Source organism: Pyrgilauda ruficollis, unplaced genomic scaffold (genome assembly GCF_017590135.1).
Source record: "Pyrgilauda ruficollis isolate IOZ18807 unplaced genomic scaffold, ASM1759013v1 scaffold49, whole genome shotgun sequence".
NCBI lineage: Eukaryota > Metazoa > Chordata > Aves > Passeriformes > Passeridae > Pyrgilauda > Pyrgilauda ruficollis.
The window spans coordinates 2,553,696-2,568,579 of NW_024526488.1; the positions used below are offsets into that span (position 1 = coordinate 2,553,696).

Genomic DNA, 14,884 nt, shown 5'->3' on the forward strand with positions numbered 1-14,884 from the left:
TTCAGGACAGGCAGTTACATTTATCCCAGGAGCCACTGCTCTCCGTAATGCCTGCTGCTGATTATCAAGGCTGGGGTTTCCAGTGCAAATAAAAATTGTCCTTGGATGGTCCAAAGCAATGATAAATGTCATTGGTTCACTATTGAACTTAAAAGGAAAGCAGTGCAAAAACCATTGTCATGTTTATCAGAACAAAAATGAATATATCTAACATATGTACAGTGACCCCTTTCAGCCACGCCTGAGGATGGAGCAGCGGCTTTGCTTTCTTCTAGATCAGTCTTTCCATGGGTGGTGGCTGCACCATGTTCCACATCTCCACGCGGGAGCCCTCCTTCTCCTGGCGGCTGGGGCTGTAGGTGCCCTGCGTGGCGCGTTTGTTGGCGGTGACGGCGGACACCGCCATGGCCAAGGACAGCAGCACCAGCAGCGCCAGCGTCACCGAGCCGATGGCCGCGAACACGCTGGAGACCAGGTCAGCTGCCAGCTGCAAGGATGGAAACCATTGCAAGGTAACTGCCACCAAGGGAAGGCTGACACACACCTGGGCTACCCCAGAGGGAAAACAGAAACCGTTCTATGGACAGGGATCACATGGGTGAGTTACTGCTGAAGCACCATTTCATTTATTGCAGGGAACTACATTAACCCCTCCCTTTTGTCCTTTGGACTCTTCAGAATGTGACTGGATGTTTAGTGTTCAAGGCTGATGTATTTCTTGTAAGGACCCATTTCTTTTGACAGCTTCCTTACCTTGAAAATAACCTGCAAGTTGATATGTCTGTGGGCTGCAGTAGTACTTCAGCAATTATTTAACCACTTCAAAAAAATCATTATTCTTAGAAATTTCCTATATCATTATATTTCCTATATTCCTATATTTCCTTCATATTTCCTAAAAATTCACTCTTCCTATTATTCCTAGGAGCTAATTTGAACATATATTGAGTTACTTGCTGGAGGAGTGAAATTCTTATGAATATATATACTTACATATATAGAAATTTTGCTTACATTAAACATTGTGAAATGTAGTATTTCTGCAGACATTCCTACTGAAATGTAGTATTTCTACAGACATTCCTACCAGTAAGCTTTTCCACCGGCATGTTTGCATGAAATAAGCATATAGAGGCTGCACCATAGTGCATAATCAGTATATTTTCACAAGTAAGTTTTAAAATATTCATGCAGCTCTTCCACATACAGACTTCATAAGTTCATCTACACAAACATAAACAGTACAGTACTGCATGGATTGTAAGGATGCTCTGATTTTTTGGGTTTTTTTCAGTCTTTTATTACATTGCAATGGGCAATGTAATAATGTCAGAAGGCAGAGTGCACGTAAACCAATCTGTCAGCTGGAAAGCTTCAGACCAGAGAAATTTTATAGTTGGTAGATGAACGTTTTGTGCACATCTATGTAGGCACTTTCATGTGTAAAAAATGCTCATGGTGAGGAGAGCAATGAAGTGATGTGGTTAGTGTGGAAAAGTGGTCACTGTGGACAGAATGACCCTAGCAGGAATTGAACTTCTGGGCAGATTGTGCCATCCATCATCTTTTGATTTGTATTACAAGTGACAGCTGAACTGCCCGAGATGAATGCGCGCTTGAGGCTGAACTTTCAAATCCCCAAATATTTAGAAACAGAAAGCAGCAGGTCAGAGCCTGTTTCCCAGTTAGATGCTCCATGTTGCTGGATGTTTTAGTGACCTGCTTACTCGTCATTTCTGAGGAAGGGCAGTCCCAGTCCAGAGCACGAGGATGATTTTGCACTCAGCAATGGATGGCTGGAAGTGGATGCTCTGTGTGTGCATCCCCTGGACTCGTGCCTTTGCCAGAGAGCAGCAATGCCAGAGGGAAAACATTAAACCAGTCCTGCCTCTTTCTTCCTCTCTCCAATCCCACACTGATGTAAAAGGTCCTGCTATAATAGTAAAAGCAAGTTTGGCTCAGGGGTTCTCTCCAGGGGATAAATGATCGACTGGGATATTTTTCCTCTGTCCTTGATGGCTAAATATATGGTCCCTGTGATTTTAAATACGTTTTTCCCAACAGAAATAATATAATGCAGGTGTCAGACCAAATGACTACTACTATAAAACAAGGTGGCATGAAGCATGTTGGTCTATTAAATTGTATTGAATTGGGAAGGTTATTTCATCTTTGGATGGTGTTACAGACATATTTGAGATCCTAGTTTTGCTCAATACTCTGTTGGACTGTATGACCCTTGTTCCTCTTGTCTCAGAGAGGCAGCAAATTTTTAATGGTATTTTTGTTCTCAGAAGCTCTCTTTTATTTTCATTGCCTGCTCTGGGAAAATAAGGACTAAGATAGTCCAAGTTAACTCTGATCCTAGGGTTGAACAGGCCATTTACAAGAGAAATTCACTACCACAGGCAAATGGATGGTATGGCCTGCCTCTGATATGTGAAATTTCTGAATACAGTCTCCACTTTTCCAGTCCATACTCTTTCCATTCCTGTTCCAAGCATGTCTTTCTGTATCTTTTCATTTATTATAACCTTCAAATTAATTTCTTAAAGAAGAACTTTTTGCAAAGAATTGGGGTGAAGAAAATCTTGTCATTAGAGGAACCTTACCCATCCTGAGGCAATATGTAAAAGAAGTTACCCCACTATCAATATCAATATCTGGAGAGCTGGGAATCTACCATGGTAAAACACATAAGCTAACTTTATTTCTATGTCTATATTGCTTCTAATTTCTAAATGTGAAAAAAGGCCTTTACTTCATCTTTTAAGGTGGATTCTAGTGATCAAAACCCCCTGATGTTCCAGTGCTGTCCCCTGGTTTATCACCCCACAGCTCCCTGCTGAAGTTTCCAATATGAGGTACCCCCTTAGCAGTTTCACTGAACTGGTAGAAAGAGTTGCCAGAAGGCTCTGCAGTCTGGTCCCATCAAAATCAACTGCTTCTTTAGTAATTAATGGCTGAATTGTTAAATTAATTTTGAAAATCAGCTGGCTGATCTGGAAAAAAATATCTGAAAAGCTCTGTCCCCTGTCATCTCAGAGTCTGTTCATTGCATGTTCGGTGATGATGACAGACTGAAATAATTGTAACTAGTGATTCCAAAAATAAAGGGGTTGAGCAGCATTTTTAGTAACATTAGCGCTGCTGAAAGAGTGGAAAAGAGGTTTTCTGTCACTGACCATACTGTGTACTTTGTATAATAGAAGGGAGTGGTCACTAAAAATGCAGTTTGAAATTAAAGGTCCCATATCAGTGCTTCAGGCTTTTTTGGCAAGTGCTTGCTGGTGCTTCCACCATGGATGGGTCTGAGCTGTGAACCTCTGGGATGTTTCACAGTCCCTGGGGCTGCTCTCGTGTGTAGCTGCTCATCTCAGTGCTCCATCGGTGTCCCAGATCCCCTGGCTGTGGGTCTGGGGCATCCTAAGGGACTAGGACACACTCTAATATCAATTTTCAGCTTCATGTCACCATTCCCTTCCCCACGTTAACTGGTGAAGACCTGGCTGCTCAGCTGAGAGATGGCCATAGACAGATTTTTGGTGTGTTTGTCACAAGGCTGTCACAGAGTACCCAGCAAGATGTGCTCTTTGGCCTAGAGCTTCAAAAACAGAAGAGGAAAGCTCTGGAAAGTAATGGGCAGAGCAAGACCAACTTCATTTTGTCTTGGCACCAAAAAAACCCACCACAGGACACCTGGGAGCTTGTGAAGAGAAACAAGTTCCTGAATTTTTTTGCTGAAAACCTTTGTTGCTAGGGAAGCGTGTGCTACACCCCAGCCCCCATACATTGTGATTGTCTGTCAGAAATAATTCTTGCTAATAAATAACACATGGTGATCACAGCTATTTCTGAATGTAACTTCAGCACTGCTTATGAATAACGAAATATATGCAAGGTAAATGGAGGAGGGTTAATTAACTGGCTGGGCAATACCTTCGAGATTCTCATTACAGTTTGAGGCTGGACTGAAAGGCCTCCTGAGGGCTCTTCCAACCTGAATTATCTTATGAGCCTGTTTAGAGGATAGTAGGTGACAGAACAGTTGTAAGAGCCTATAATACAGAGGAGCTGCCAGTAAAAGTTGCATCCTTGGTGGCAATGGACGCTGACGGCAAGGTGATACCAACAAAATGAGGTTTGCTACCTTTGGAAAGCCTATCTGCTTCTCACTAAGTTATTTTTTTAGGATGTTCTGTTTATATACCTTTGGATGTCAGCTGGAGCAAGATACGTTTATTTTGGCAAAAATTTTAAAAAGGGAAAGAAAATACATGGTTGAATTTAGTTTTCATGCAGTGGATGCCTTCATCTGCAAAGACAGGAGAAAATGCAGGTAAAAAATCTTTGTCTTTTTCTAAAATCAAGTCTTTTGGATTTTCACTAGTAGTTTCACATCAAAATTGACTTTTTTCTAGGGTTAATTTAATTATTAAATTTAAATTATTTCGACTATTTAGATTGCATAAAATAAATCATTGACTAGAGTGACATTTCATTATTGCTCTGGGTTTTGCTTCTCATTTGGTTATGAAAATAGATTTATTGTTCTGCTCTGGTTCCTTGATCCACTTTTGAATATGAAGGGCCCAGTTCAGAAGTCAGAGCTCAGAGGCATTTATCAACCCAGTGTGTGTTTGCTTACCTTTAAGCAAGCCATCTCCCAAATGGTTCTTTTACAAGAGGGAACATTAGGGATTTGCTGTAATGAACATTCCCACGTGTGCCAAGTGTCAAAGGAAGTGGAACAGCACGAGGGAGCCCAGCCAAGTGCGCAGGGTCTGCTCCTCCTGCGAGTGTCACTTCAGCAGGGCTGGGCTGAGCTCATCCTGCCTTGTGTCCACACAGGGATGGGTGCTGTGGCCACCAGGGCTGAGCCAGGCCGGGAGGGAGGAGGAGGAGGAGGATGCAGCCGTGGTGCTGGCAGAGAAAAAGGGCAGTGGGCGTGAAAGAGGCAGCGAGTGCTCCCTTGGGTGCTCTCCGGAGTGTCTGTGGAGGCAGGAGCTGCCTGCCCCTGTGCCTGGGCACGGGGGATTAACCCACCCTCATTTCAGCATTGCTCACAACGTGCCTGCTTCTGGATGCATCTCCAGACAGAGACATCAAGGCGGGCTTTAAAGCACAGGGATTGACAAACCCCGGAGCCTTCCCCTGCCTGCCACGTGCGGGGCTTTTGGGGATCTCTGCACTGCTCGTGTGCACTGGAGCTTTTGCTGGGGAAGTCTCAGATCCTGAGTCCTGACACCACTCACAAGGTTATCAGCTCATTCCTGGTAAGAACATCTGAGCCGTGCTGCCCAGATTTACTGCCTCCAAATCACAACCATTTGCTGTGGTAACAACTGGCTTGAGTAGTCCTAATCCGTGGCAGAGTTACTTGGAAAGGGTTGGGGGCATATAGGGATAATAGTGAGCAGCCAGAGAAAAGCCTTTTACTTGATTAAAAGGCGCACAGATATGCTGAGTTCATTTCACAGAGGATTTACAGCCATCTTATTGGAACTTTTTTCTCTTACAGGCTGAATTCAAATAAGAATTTGTGTAGTTCAAGGAGAAATCCAGTCAGGCACACACAAATCTGTTATCATGAGATGCACTGATAACCCCAGCCTGTGAGGCTGTGGTTTATTTTCAACAGCAATAAAGTGGCCATAAATCTATAGATAGACTTTGTTCTAGTAAAAGTACATTAAATGAAGGCACAGGAAGCCCCTTTTTCTGTGATTTTCTTTTTTCACCTTAGCAAACTGTGGCCTATTGCTCTCCCTCACATCACCTGCAAAATGTAGCTGCTCTCTTTGTGCTAAACCAGCCACCATGTTCCAAGAGCTGTTGGGCTGTTGAGTTCAAGTAGCAGTAGTAGTAATACTAACAATAATCATCATCATCTGTTTGGGACTCATTTAAAGAGCACAGATTCATGTCAAGCCAAACACTGCACAGGCCACTGGAAAAGGCAAACTATTTTTAAGATGTTATAAACATCACCTATTTTCTTTAACTGCTTTATCCTTTAGTGATTTATCCTGGTTTCCTGCCTCATGCTGTTGTCCATGTGGGCACTGATCTTTGAGTGTATCTATAAACAGTTATTTTTCAGGTCCTTGAATAGTTTATTCCTTGCTGCTTTGATACCTGTGGCAACAAAGGAAGCAGCCCTTAGTGCACTTTAGCTGATTTTCCACTGTTTATCATCAGTGAGATAAACACTGATATCACCAACTCCTTTTCCTTTTGCACACCTCAGAACACTTCAGTTCATCTTGTGGGCTTCAAAAGTGGCATTGCATTGTACAGACATTCTTCTTGTCCCCTGAAGTGATTCCTGAAAGGTGCAGTATTTGCTGTACTGTGAACCTGATGCCTAACAAGTTCCAGGATTACACGGTAAGAAAAGTGTTTGAATTCTCTCGGACTGAGAAGCAGAAAGCAAGAGTTTAAAACAGACCTAGGAAAACTGCTGCAGGGCTTTTCTCTAGTTTTGCATCCTTTATGAGTAAGAAAAAGACAGTTTGTAGGACCAGATTCAGCTGTGGAGCCTTGAACACCTGAAGAAGATCTCAGTGGGCTGCAGGTGTGGCTGCTTCCCCTGGCAGGCAGCCAGCCCAGAGCTGCAGTTCAGGGGGGTCTGTGGGTGCCACAGACTGGCTCTGGTGCCTTCTGTATGCAGGAAAACACCCAAAAATAGCATCACTGCTTTTTTCTCTGCATCTTAGGAACTTCTCCTGCTGGCCCCATGTTCACTGGGAGGATGCTATCCTGTTGTCCCTCTCCTCCCTCTGTAGCCCTCTGAAAATATCTCTGAATCTCTATTATCTCAAGAGCTGTAGATCATCTTGAATTTCCAGCATTGTTCTTGCTGTTTCTGCCATCAGCCCCCGAGTTATTTTCATGATTGCTGCAGGGAAATACAATCCCACTGCCTGGAGGGCCTGAATGAGACTCTGAGTCCTGTATCTGCCCTTGTGGACATTGATGAAGAAAAAAACTTAGGTGACTAATTCCAATGTGTACAGAATATCCACAGTATTTAGGCAGTTCATCTTGAAGAAGAAAGATTTTAAGTAATCTTTTCAATTTCTTTTTTTTTTTTTTTTTCATGTGGGTGTTATTGTCTGAATATTTTCTTGAAATGTCTCGAAGAAATTATGTTCACTACAACCTCTTTATAGTATATGTTTTTATATAATGTAGTTTGAATAGTTTGTCTTAGTTGACACCTGACAGTTTTAATTTATTCCTTTCTGAAATATGTCAACTTTCAATTTTCTGACAGTTCTTGAAATCAAGGAAAAAACAGAGAGAATTCATGTTAGTTGCTATAATGATAAATTGGTCATCTGGCTTGACCAGTTATAGATCAGAAAAATGCAATCTTTACTGTGAAGGAAGAATTATGTCTGTGGCAGTCTGTGAGAAAATGAAGAAGATGGAGATGATTGAAGTCTAGGATTTAGCTGGGCTCGCAGAGGAAGCACCTCATTAAGAAATTCTGACAGCCTCCCTCCTGGCACGTGAAGTTGCACTGTTGTGACACTACAGAAGTTAATGAGGAGGTTTGTTCTAATTATAGTGGAGCAAGAAATTGGAGATTGGAGATGGAGCGCTCTGAAGTGTTGCAACTAAATTGTAAAGCAGACTTGAGTGAAACAAGGGTGTTGTTCACATTAGTCCTGATCTCCCAGTCAGACCAGCTTTCCCAGACCTCCTCCTCCCCACACTGGGCTGCGGGACCATTCCCAGAACACTTTAAACAGTGCTGTGTTTAAGTCAGAGCAGTTTGCCCCCTCCTCAGTGCTGGTGCATGCAGCAATACACGGCTTAGGCGGCCTTCTATTGGCAGAATTAGCCTTTGGCCACAGAGCTTTTCCAGCTTGGAAGGCTCACTTTTAGGAATTAACCTTTAAAGAACAGGCTACCTACAGTAATAATTTCTTTATAATTTCTCTAACTACTTGTAGTATTGATATCTGGTTTGTATTAACTGTTTAATGCAAGCAGTCCAGACATGAAAACAGAGGAATTTAGTACATCTGGGATGGTCTGTCTTAGGCAGAAGGAACAATAGTCCTGGTTTGGCCACTGTACCGTGCATGAGCTCAGCCTTGCACCCAAAAGAGCCAGAAGTGCGTAAGCAGCCCCTTAAATCTGCATCAGATGTTTTGCTGGATCAGTACCTCACAGATTGCTGAATGCCTTTTAGGCAGCAGAGTGTTGGTTGCACAGAGAGAAGTGATTTGGGTGGCAGTTTGGGAGGGCAGCTCTCATTAAGCTGTGGGCTTTGAGAAAGCTCCTTGATAGTGCTTCTGCAGCAACTGCCAGTGCTAATTTTGTAAGTGTTCCAGCTCTTTTTAAGATCATCCGAGTGGTGCAGCACAGATTAAATGTGCAGCTCCAATGTGTTGTTATGAGATGCCTTTTAAAATTCTATCGACAGCCTCTGGTGTAGGAATTTCACCATCTGCTGCAATCTGAAAGGATAAGGGGGAAAAATCTATAGCTGGTGCAAATCCAGGCAAACCATGCTGAGGAGGAATTTGTCCCATAGCTGCTATATTACAGACTAGACAAATGTTTTAGTAAAGGTGTCAGTCTCTGGGGTGCAACATCCTTTTCCAGTTTGGGAAATGCTTTGGGGCATCATACAGAATTATTTTTGTGCACGGCTGCCAGCACAGTGTATCAGGTGGTGTTTCTTCACAGGGGATAACTGCTTTGCAGCTTCGAGACAGCAGATTCTGTGTGAGTACATCTTGGTGGTGGATAAAACCCTCATCAGGCAAGCATCTTGCAGGAAGAAATAGGAGATATTTAAACTCAAGACTATCACTGAAAATGCTGGCTTTCTGTTTTTCCCTGCATGTGGCCAGGTTGAGTTTACTGCATCCCTGTAGCTGCCACAGTAGAAGTGGCACATGAAGAGGGATTTGGAAGAACACACAGGCCTTTTGAGGAAGTCTGGCTGTCATGGGAGAGTGAAGTGGGTGTGAAGGGGTCAGGAGGTTAAACCCCCAAACAGGAGAAGAATAAGAAAAGATGCTACAGTGCTGAAGATGAGGACAGTTTCCAGGACAGTTTCCAAGGAAAAGAGATGGAGAGAGGTTCAGTAGACAGAGTGAAATAGTTAAAATTATGAGAAAAAAGAATGGATTTCAAAACTGTTTTCTTCATTGATTGCACAGGTGTTGGTCAGACCAGCATGTGCAGGATGATGTTGTGTCACTCAAGATGGGGCTGATGGTAATGACAGCATTTGGAGAAGAGAATGGGGCAGGGAAGGGTAATGTAGGCTATCAACAACTAAGTCAAGGAAGCAACTAAACCATTCCTGCTGTAAACCTCTGCTTTTCTGATTTTTTCTTCCATGTATGTTTTACCTGTTATTCTAGATTCCAGTCTCTTCTGTACGGGGAAAAAAAAAGCCAAGAGAGATTTTGCTGAGGTATTTGCAATGTGGAAGTACTGTCTGAGTGAATACCTGCTTGTTGTTACTCCCCACTAATGTGTTTCCTTGCACATTGTTTTCACAAGACATGATTTGCCTGTGTTAGGAATTATCAGCCTCAATTAACTGTAATGGATTTGCACCACCTGACTTTTGCACAATGTGGAGTTGCTCAAAACTCCACTTTTCAGCACACGGCAGTTGAGGTTAAAGATCTCTTTCTTTATCAGTGATGGTAGTGGTGGGTGTTCTTTTATTTCTGTAATCAGGTCTTTGAGAGCAGCCCCAAGGACCCACCAAAGCCCAGCATCACAAAGGGAGCAGCCATCTCCTGTGGGCTGTGGTCCCTGCCTCTGACCACAGGTAGCAGGCTCTGGTCCTCTTCCCCCAGCTCCTGGTTCTCTTGCTGAAACTGTGCTGAAATTGAGAGCCCTGCCTCTCTCCACTTTCTGTGGGAATGAGAAACTGCTCTGTCCAGTGATGCACAATAAACAGGTGGGTCAGCTGTGTATGGCATAGCACAGGCTGTTACAATTCCTGCCCAATTTTGTAATTGCCAGACACTTTCCATCCCTGCTTCTCTGCTAATAAGCAAAGGCAAGGATCTCAAAACTGTTCCATGAAATTCTTCTCCGTTCTTGGTGCTGGGCTCCTGCAAGCCAGCCATGTGTTGCTACCTAGCATTAATAGGATGCTGTCAAGTGGTGATGAAGTAAGGAGTGCTGTGACTGTTTCACACTGTCAGACAGCAAGGTATCGAGTCAGCAGCGAGCCTTTGCTGGAGCAGCACTTCGATTGCAGCCATCTCCTGCTTCCAACTGTAAATATTAATAGTATAAGATAGACCTTCATTGGCTACATAATATTTGCCTTAGCTTGCTATGTGACACTGTCACGTTACTTTGCTAATTATATTCCTTGATAAAAACTTTCAGTGTGTTTTTATCCCACTGGCTGGGTTTTTTTCCTAGTAGAAAGCTGATTTGAGACAACAAAAATCATTATGGTTTAGCTTCAGGAGAGACTTTGGAAGAGGTGCATGTAGGTAAAATTTAACAAAAAAAATGCTATATTAATAATTATTCAGATTTTATTTAGACCTTTCATTTGTTAGCAGAGTTCGGTTTTATCTTTTTTTTAATTGTGATTTTGTCTTGTTGATAGAATTGTGTGAGTGTGTGTCTACCTATGAATCTCACCACTGTCCTCAGGGATTCTTGGATCAAGGTCTGCATATCTAATATGGGATCTATCATTGTATCAATGTATTAATATCATTGTATTGGTATTGCTGGCATTCAACAGGTTTGCATCTGAATGTGAACTGGATAAATCCAACTCTGCTAATTCCTTTTTGGGTATCTGCTGAAGATGCAAATGTTTAGAAAGTCTCTTTCTGTGTTATAGCCAGTACAGCACATGAGAGAAAGGTCTCTGAAAATGTAGTAGAAATTTCTTTTAACTTTCTATTCCACGCTTTTACCTTACTGCCACCTAAAGATAACTAACAGAAAATACATTGTACTACAGATTAGAGAGTTTTACCCTGGTATGCTGGGAAGGAATGGCAACCCTATCAATGTCTTTCTTTTATGAAGAATTCCTATACTTTCAGATTTTCTTGAAGATCATACTTATTGGAAATAGGAAAGAAATCTGCTGACTCAGCTCACTGAATTTACCTCTTGTCCCCCAAGGCAAGGGGTACTGACCCTGAGGCCACCTCTCCCTGTTTAGCTCAGATGATTAAATCAGATCTCCTCAGTCCAGGCTGAAAGTAGCATTTTCTACAGTGCATGGGGTCGGTCGCCTCTGTCTGCAGGTGTAAGGTATTTCTGGTAGAACCCCTCTTTGGTTCCTCCTGTCTCAGGTGTGAGTGCCTGCTGTCAAACTGGCTGCCTGAGTGGCTCCTCCTCCTCAGCACCATCCTTGGTGCTTTATTTCTTATTCAGTAGTTTTCAGTTTGGAGAATGCCTGCCTTTAAAGCAGCCTTTGGTCAGAGAGGGCAGCTGAGGCATGAAATAGAAACACAATTGGCCCGTGACCAGTTAGGCATCCCATGGTGGGAAGAGTGATAGAATTGAATCTCTTCCCTCTGCCCAAGCTCTGCCTGTCAGTCCCACCAGGGCAGCGCAGCCCTGCCCAGCTCCAGCACTGCCCCTGCCAGGGGCGCTGGTGAGGTCTGGCTCAGGCTGTGTCCCCAGGCTCTGCCTTGCTGGGTTCTGTGCAGCTGCTGGGGGAGCACTGCAGGAAGCCCTGAGCAAGAGAACGTGGGCCTGACAGGTGCTTTTTCATGGAGCTGTTGCCATCAGACTGTATTGTCATTGCTGTATGACATATTTTTTTGGGGTGAAGCATGGAATTCTCTGTTGTTTAAACTGCAATATTGCATTTACACTGGTAATAAATCCCTCACATGCACCTACTACAGGTATGAAGTTTGCACTTGGACTAAACCCACACTTCCACATAACTGACCTGTTATTTACTGGCTGAGCACCAGGACAGATGCTCTTTCCCAGGATGGCCAGGCTGGACTCCTCTCTGGCAAATTCCCTGGAGTGCAGCCCTCACTCCTCTGTTCCTGAGGGTCAACTCCCTGCCCCATGGGACTATTACAGGTTCGTGCCTGCTCTATTTCTATATATTTTCAGATATTGGAAGGATCTGGCTCCACCAGCCTCACTAGTGGCAACTGCCTCGAGCCAGTGATGATCCGTTTTGTGAAAGTACCTGGCTGTGGTCGTGTTGCAGTGTGGCCTCTCTCTCTCTCTGTCCAGTTCCTAGTGAAGAACAAGATAATAACAATTGGGCACCTTACAGAGGTGCCCCAAGCATTCACTTGAAATAATGAATAATTTTTCCTGTGTTCAGATGCAGCTGAGGTGTTCAGTGCTGTCCCCATCTGTTTGACTTTTACAAATCCATTTTACTTATGATCTTCCTTATTTGTGTGATTTCATTTCCCTCAGTATCACTTTGTGCCTCCAGAATCTCCTTCAGAACCACCCTTTTTTGATGGTTTCCAAAAATGGAAACACTGGCAGCACTGAGGGGTTCTGGGACTCATCATTCCCCAGACAGATCCACAGCTACCACTGGGGTTCCACTGACAGTATCACCTACTGAAAGGATGGGTCAAAATTTGGGAGGGATAATGACTTCCAAACCTGTAGAAGGTGACAGAAGACTCTACTACTAGCATTAGGTCTACCTTGAAGGATGGGTTACATTTTCATATGTACAGAAACCAAGCATTTCTTTCAGCCTGAATGAGGTTTGTGTTTGACTAAAGGAAGCAATAAAATAAGAAAGGACCAAGTGCAATTTTCCATGAGACACAGCAGTGTCCTGCCTGATTCTCATGTGCAACATTCTGGTTAGTTCACAAAATGGAGGCATTTGGGATAAAAAAAGGCAAGAGTGAATTCCCTGTATAAAATCTGTGCCTGTGCTGCCATCTCACTGAGGGCTTAGAGTGAGCCTAGACAAAGCCAGACATGTGCATTAGCATTGATGAATACAAAGTGAAATTAGCCTTGCAGAAGAGGTGGTGTTGCCAGGCCCTCCCAGAGCTTAGTCTCTAGTTTGTCATTGATTTTAATTGGGAGCAGGTTTGGGCTTTTCTTTGGAGTTTATTTTGGCTTGGGTTGGGGTTTTTTTGGGTGCTCTTTTTTTTTTTTTTTTTTGTGGGTATACTTTTTTTTTTTGTTTTTGGGTCCATAAGCCCAGTGAAGTGTGTAATTTTTTTCAGATGCTGTTGGGAATGGAGTTTCATATCAAGAACTGAAAAACAGAAGAGACCATTAGGTCTCATGAAGCATATAAGAAAAAAAAAAAGACATAAAATTTAGTATCTGAACAATGCAGGCACAGACTGCATGAATGTGTTATAAAGTGAGCAATGACTGAAGTAAATACCCATGTGATGTGGATGTGGGTCCACAGGGAAAACATCAGAAGGTGAGAATAGGTAAGACAATGCCATTGCAACAGAAAGGATGGTGTACAGACAAAATGTGTTAGTCTGAATACTAAAGTGTTATGTGAACACCGTGCTGGAGCTGATTCCTGTACTGCAGAGTGTTATGCTGTCATATGTCATCTGGGCTCCCTTTTCTGCTTATATTTACCATGCACATTAAATATTCAACTGCTTTTCACTGATGCGTGCAGTAATCCTGGCCTTGTGAAGAGCCTTCTTGTCTTTCCCAGCTAGGACACATTAGATAACCTTATTGTCTTTGCATCCTAATGTTTCTGTACCTTATGTTGTGACACACATTAAATGTGTTTCATCCAATATTCTTTTAGAAGTTTTAGTTAAATCCTGTGTTCTGAATGCAGACTAAAACAAATAGCAAAGGGTATTAAGGCATTGTTCTGCTCTGAAAAAACAACTGCAAAAATGGCATTGTGACATTTCCAATGACTTCCAGAGCAGAGCTGCTCATTTTATAAATGTAAAGATGTTTCTTCTTACCCCACATTTGACCTGGCACTGGAAAAAAGCTGAGCCCTCTCTGGCTCCTACCATCAATGGTAACGATTCTGCCATGGTGGGTGATCTGCAACCACACAAATGATGTGAAAACAAATAAACTCCAGCTTCCTCCCAGCTCAGTTACGCTGATTCTGCTGGGCTAATAAAAGTAAAAATGTATTTCAGTAATTGAAATAATCTTATTTCAATAGACTACCATCAGACTGTAAAAGTTTACCTGTGCTGTACAAGCACCTGTCCTGATGAAGGTTTTCTCAAACCTAGTAAGGTACTACAGAGAGTGAATCAGAAGTACCAGGAAATGCCCTTTATGCTTCCAGCAGCAGCCTTGCAGGATGTAGGTTACATAGCCCAGAGGGTTTATTTCCCTCCCACAGATCTTGGGAGCCTCAGGAATTCTGACAGGTGAGAGCTGGCTTCTGCTCACTGAGAGCTCTGCTGACCCAGGGCTTGTTCCCTGCTTGGGCAGGAGTGCCAACAGGAATGTCATGGTTCTGTGGGTGCTGCAAGCTGAGGGCATCAGTTTTTAGCAGGGATTCAGTCCTCTCTCCACTGGTCCTCAAGCACTGCTGGGTTTGGTGTGATGCTAGAACATGCTGGGGAGTGTTTTAAACCCCTCTGATTTCCTGAGGTTACATCATTAGAGGCACCTCACCCTCAGTAGAAACAGGACAGGGCCCTTCAGAGAATGGTGTCACTTTGAAAATGTTACACTGTCCATGCCAGTCTTTTCCAAGAGGCTGCAAGAGCTCTGGTGGAGACAGAAGTCACAGCAGGTAGAACGTGCTCCTCCTTAAGGCCCTCAGGAGCCCAGGCTGACCTTGCTGCCCGGAGCCTGGGCTGCTCTGTGACCATCCAGCAGAGCCTGGAGCTGAGCCCACGTGGGGAGAGCCTCTGCTCCCTCCCTGCAGGCTGTGACCGCTGCAGGGAGC

At 43.5% G+C, this 14,884-nt stretch overlaps 1 protein-coding gene across 1 annotated transcript in view; it reads right to left on the reverse strand.

Annotated features, from left to right (window-relative positions):
* Positions 1-271: 271 nt before the first annotated feature.
* The window catches only part of CRB1 (crumbs cell polarity complex component 1), a 77,947-nt gene continuing 63,334 nt past the window's right edge, over positions 272-14,884 (reverse strand). Inside the window, 1 exon segment of the mRNA XM_041479615.1 lies at positions 272-487. Within this exon segment, the coding sequence (XP_041335549.1) occupies positions 272-487 (216 nt within the window).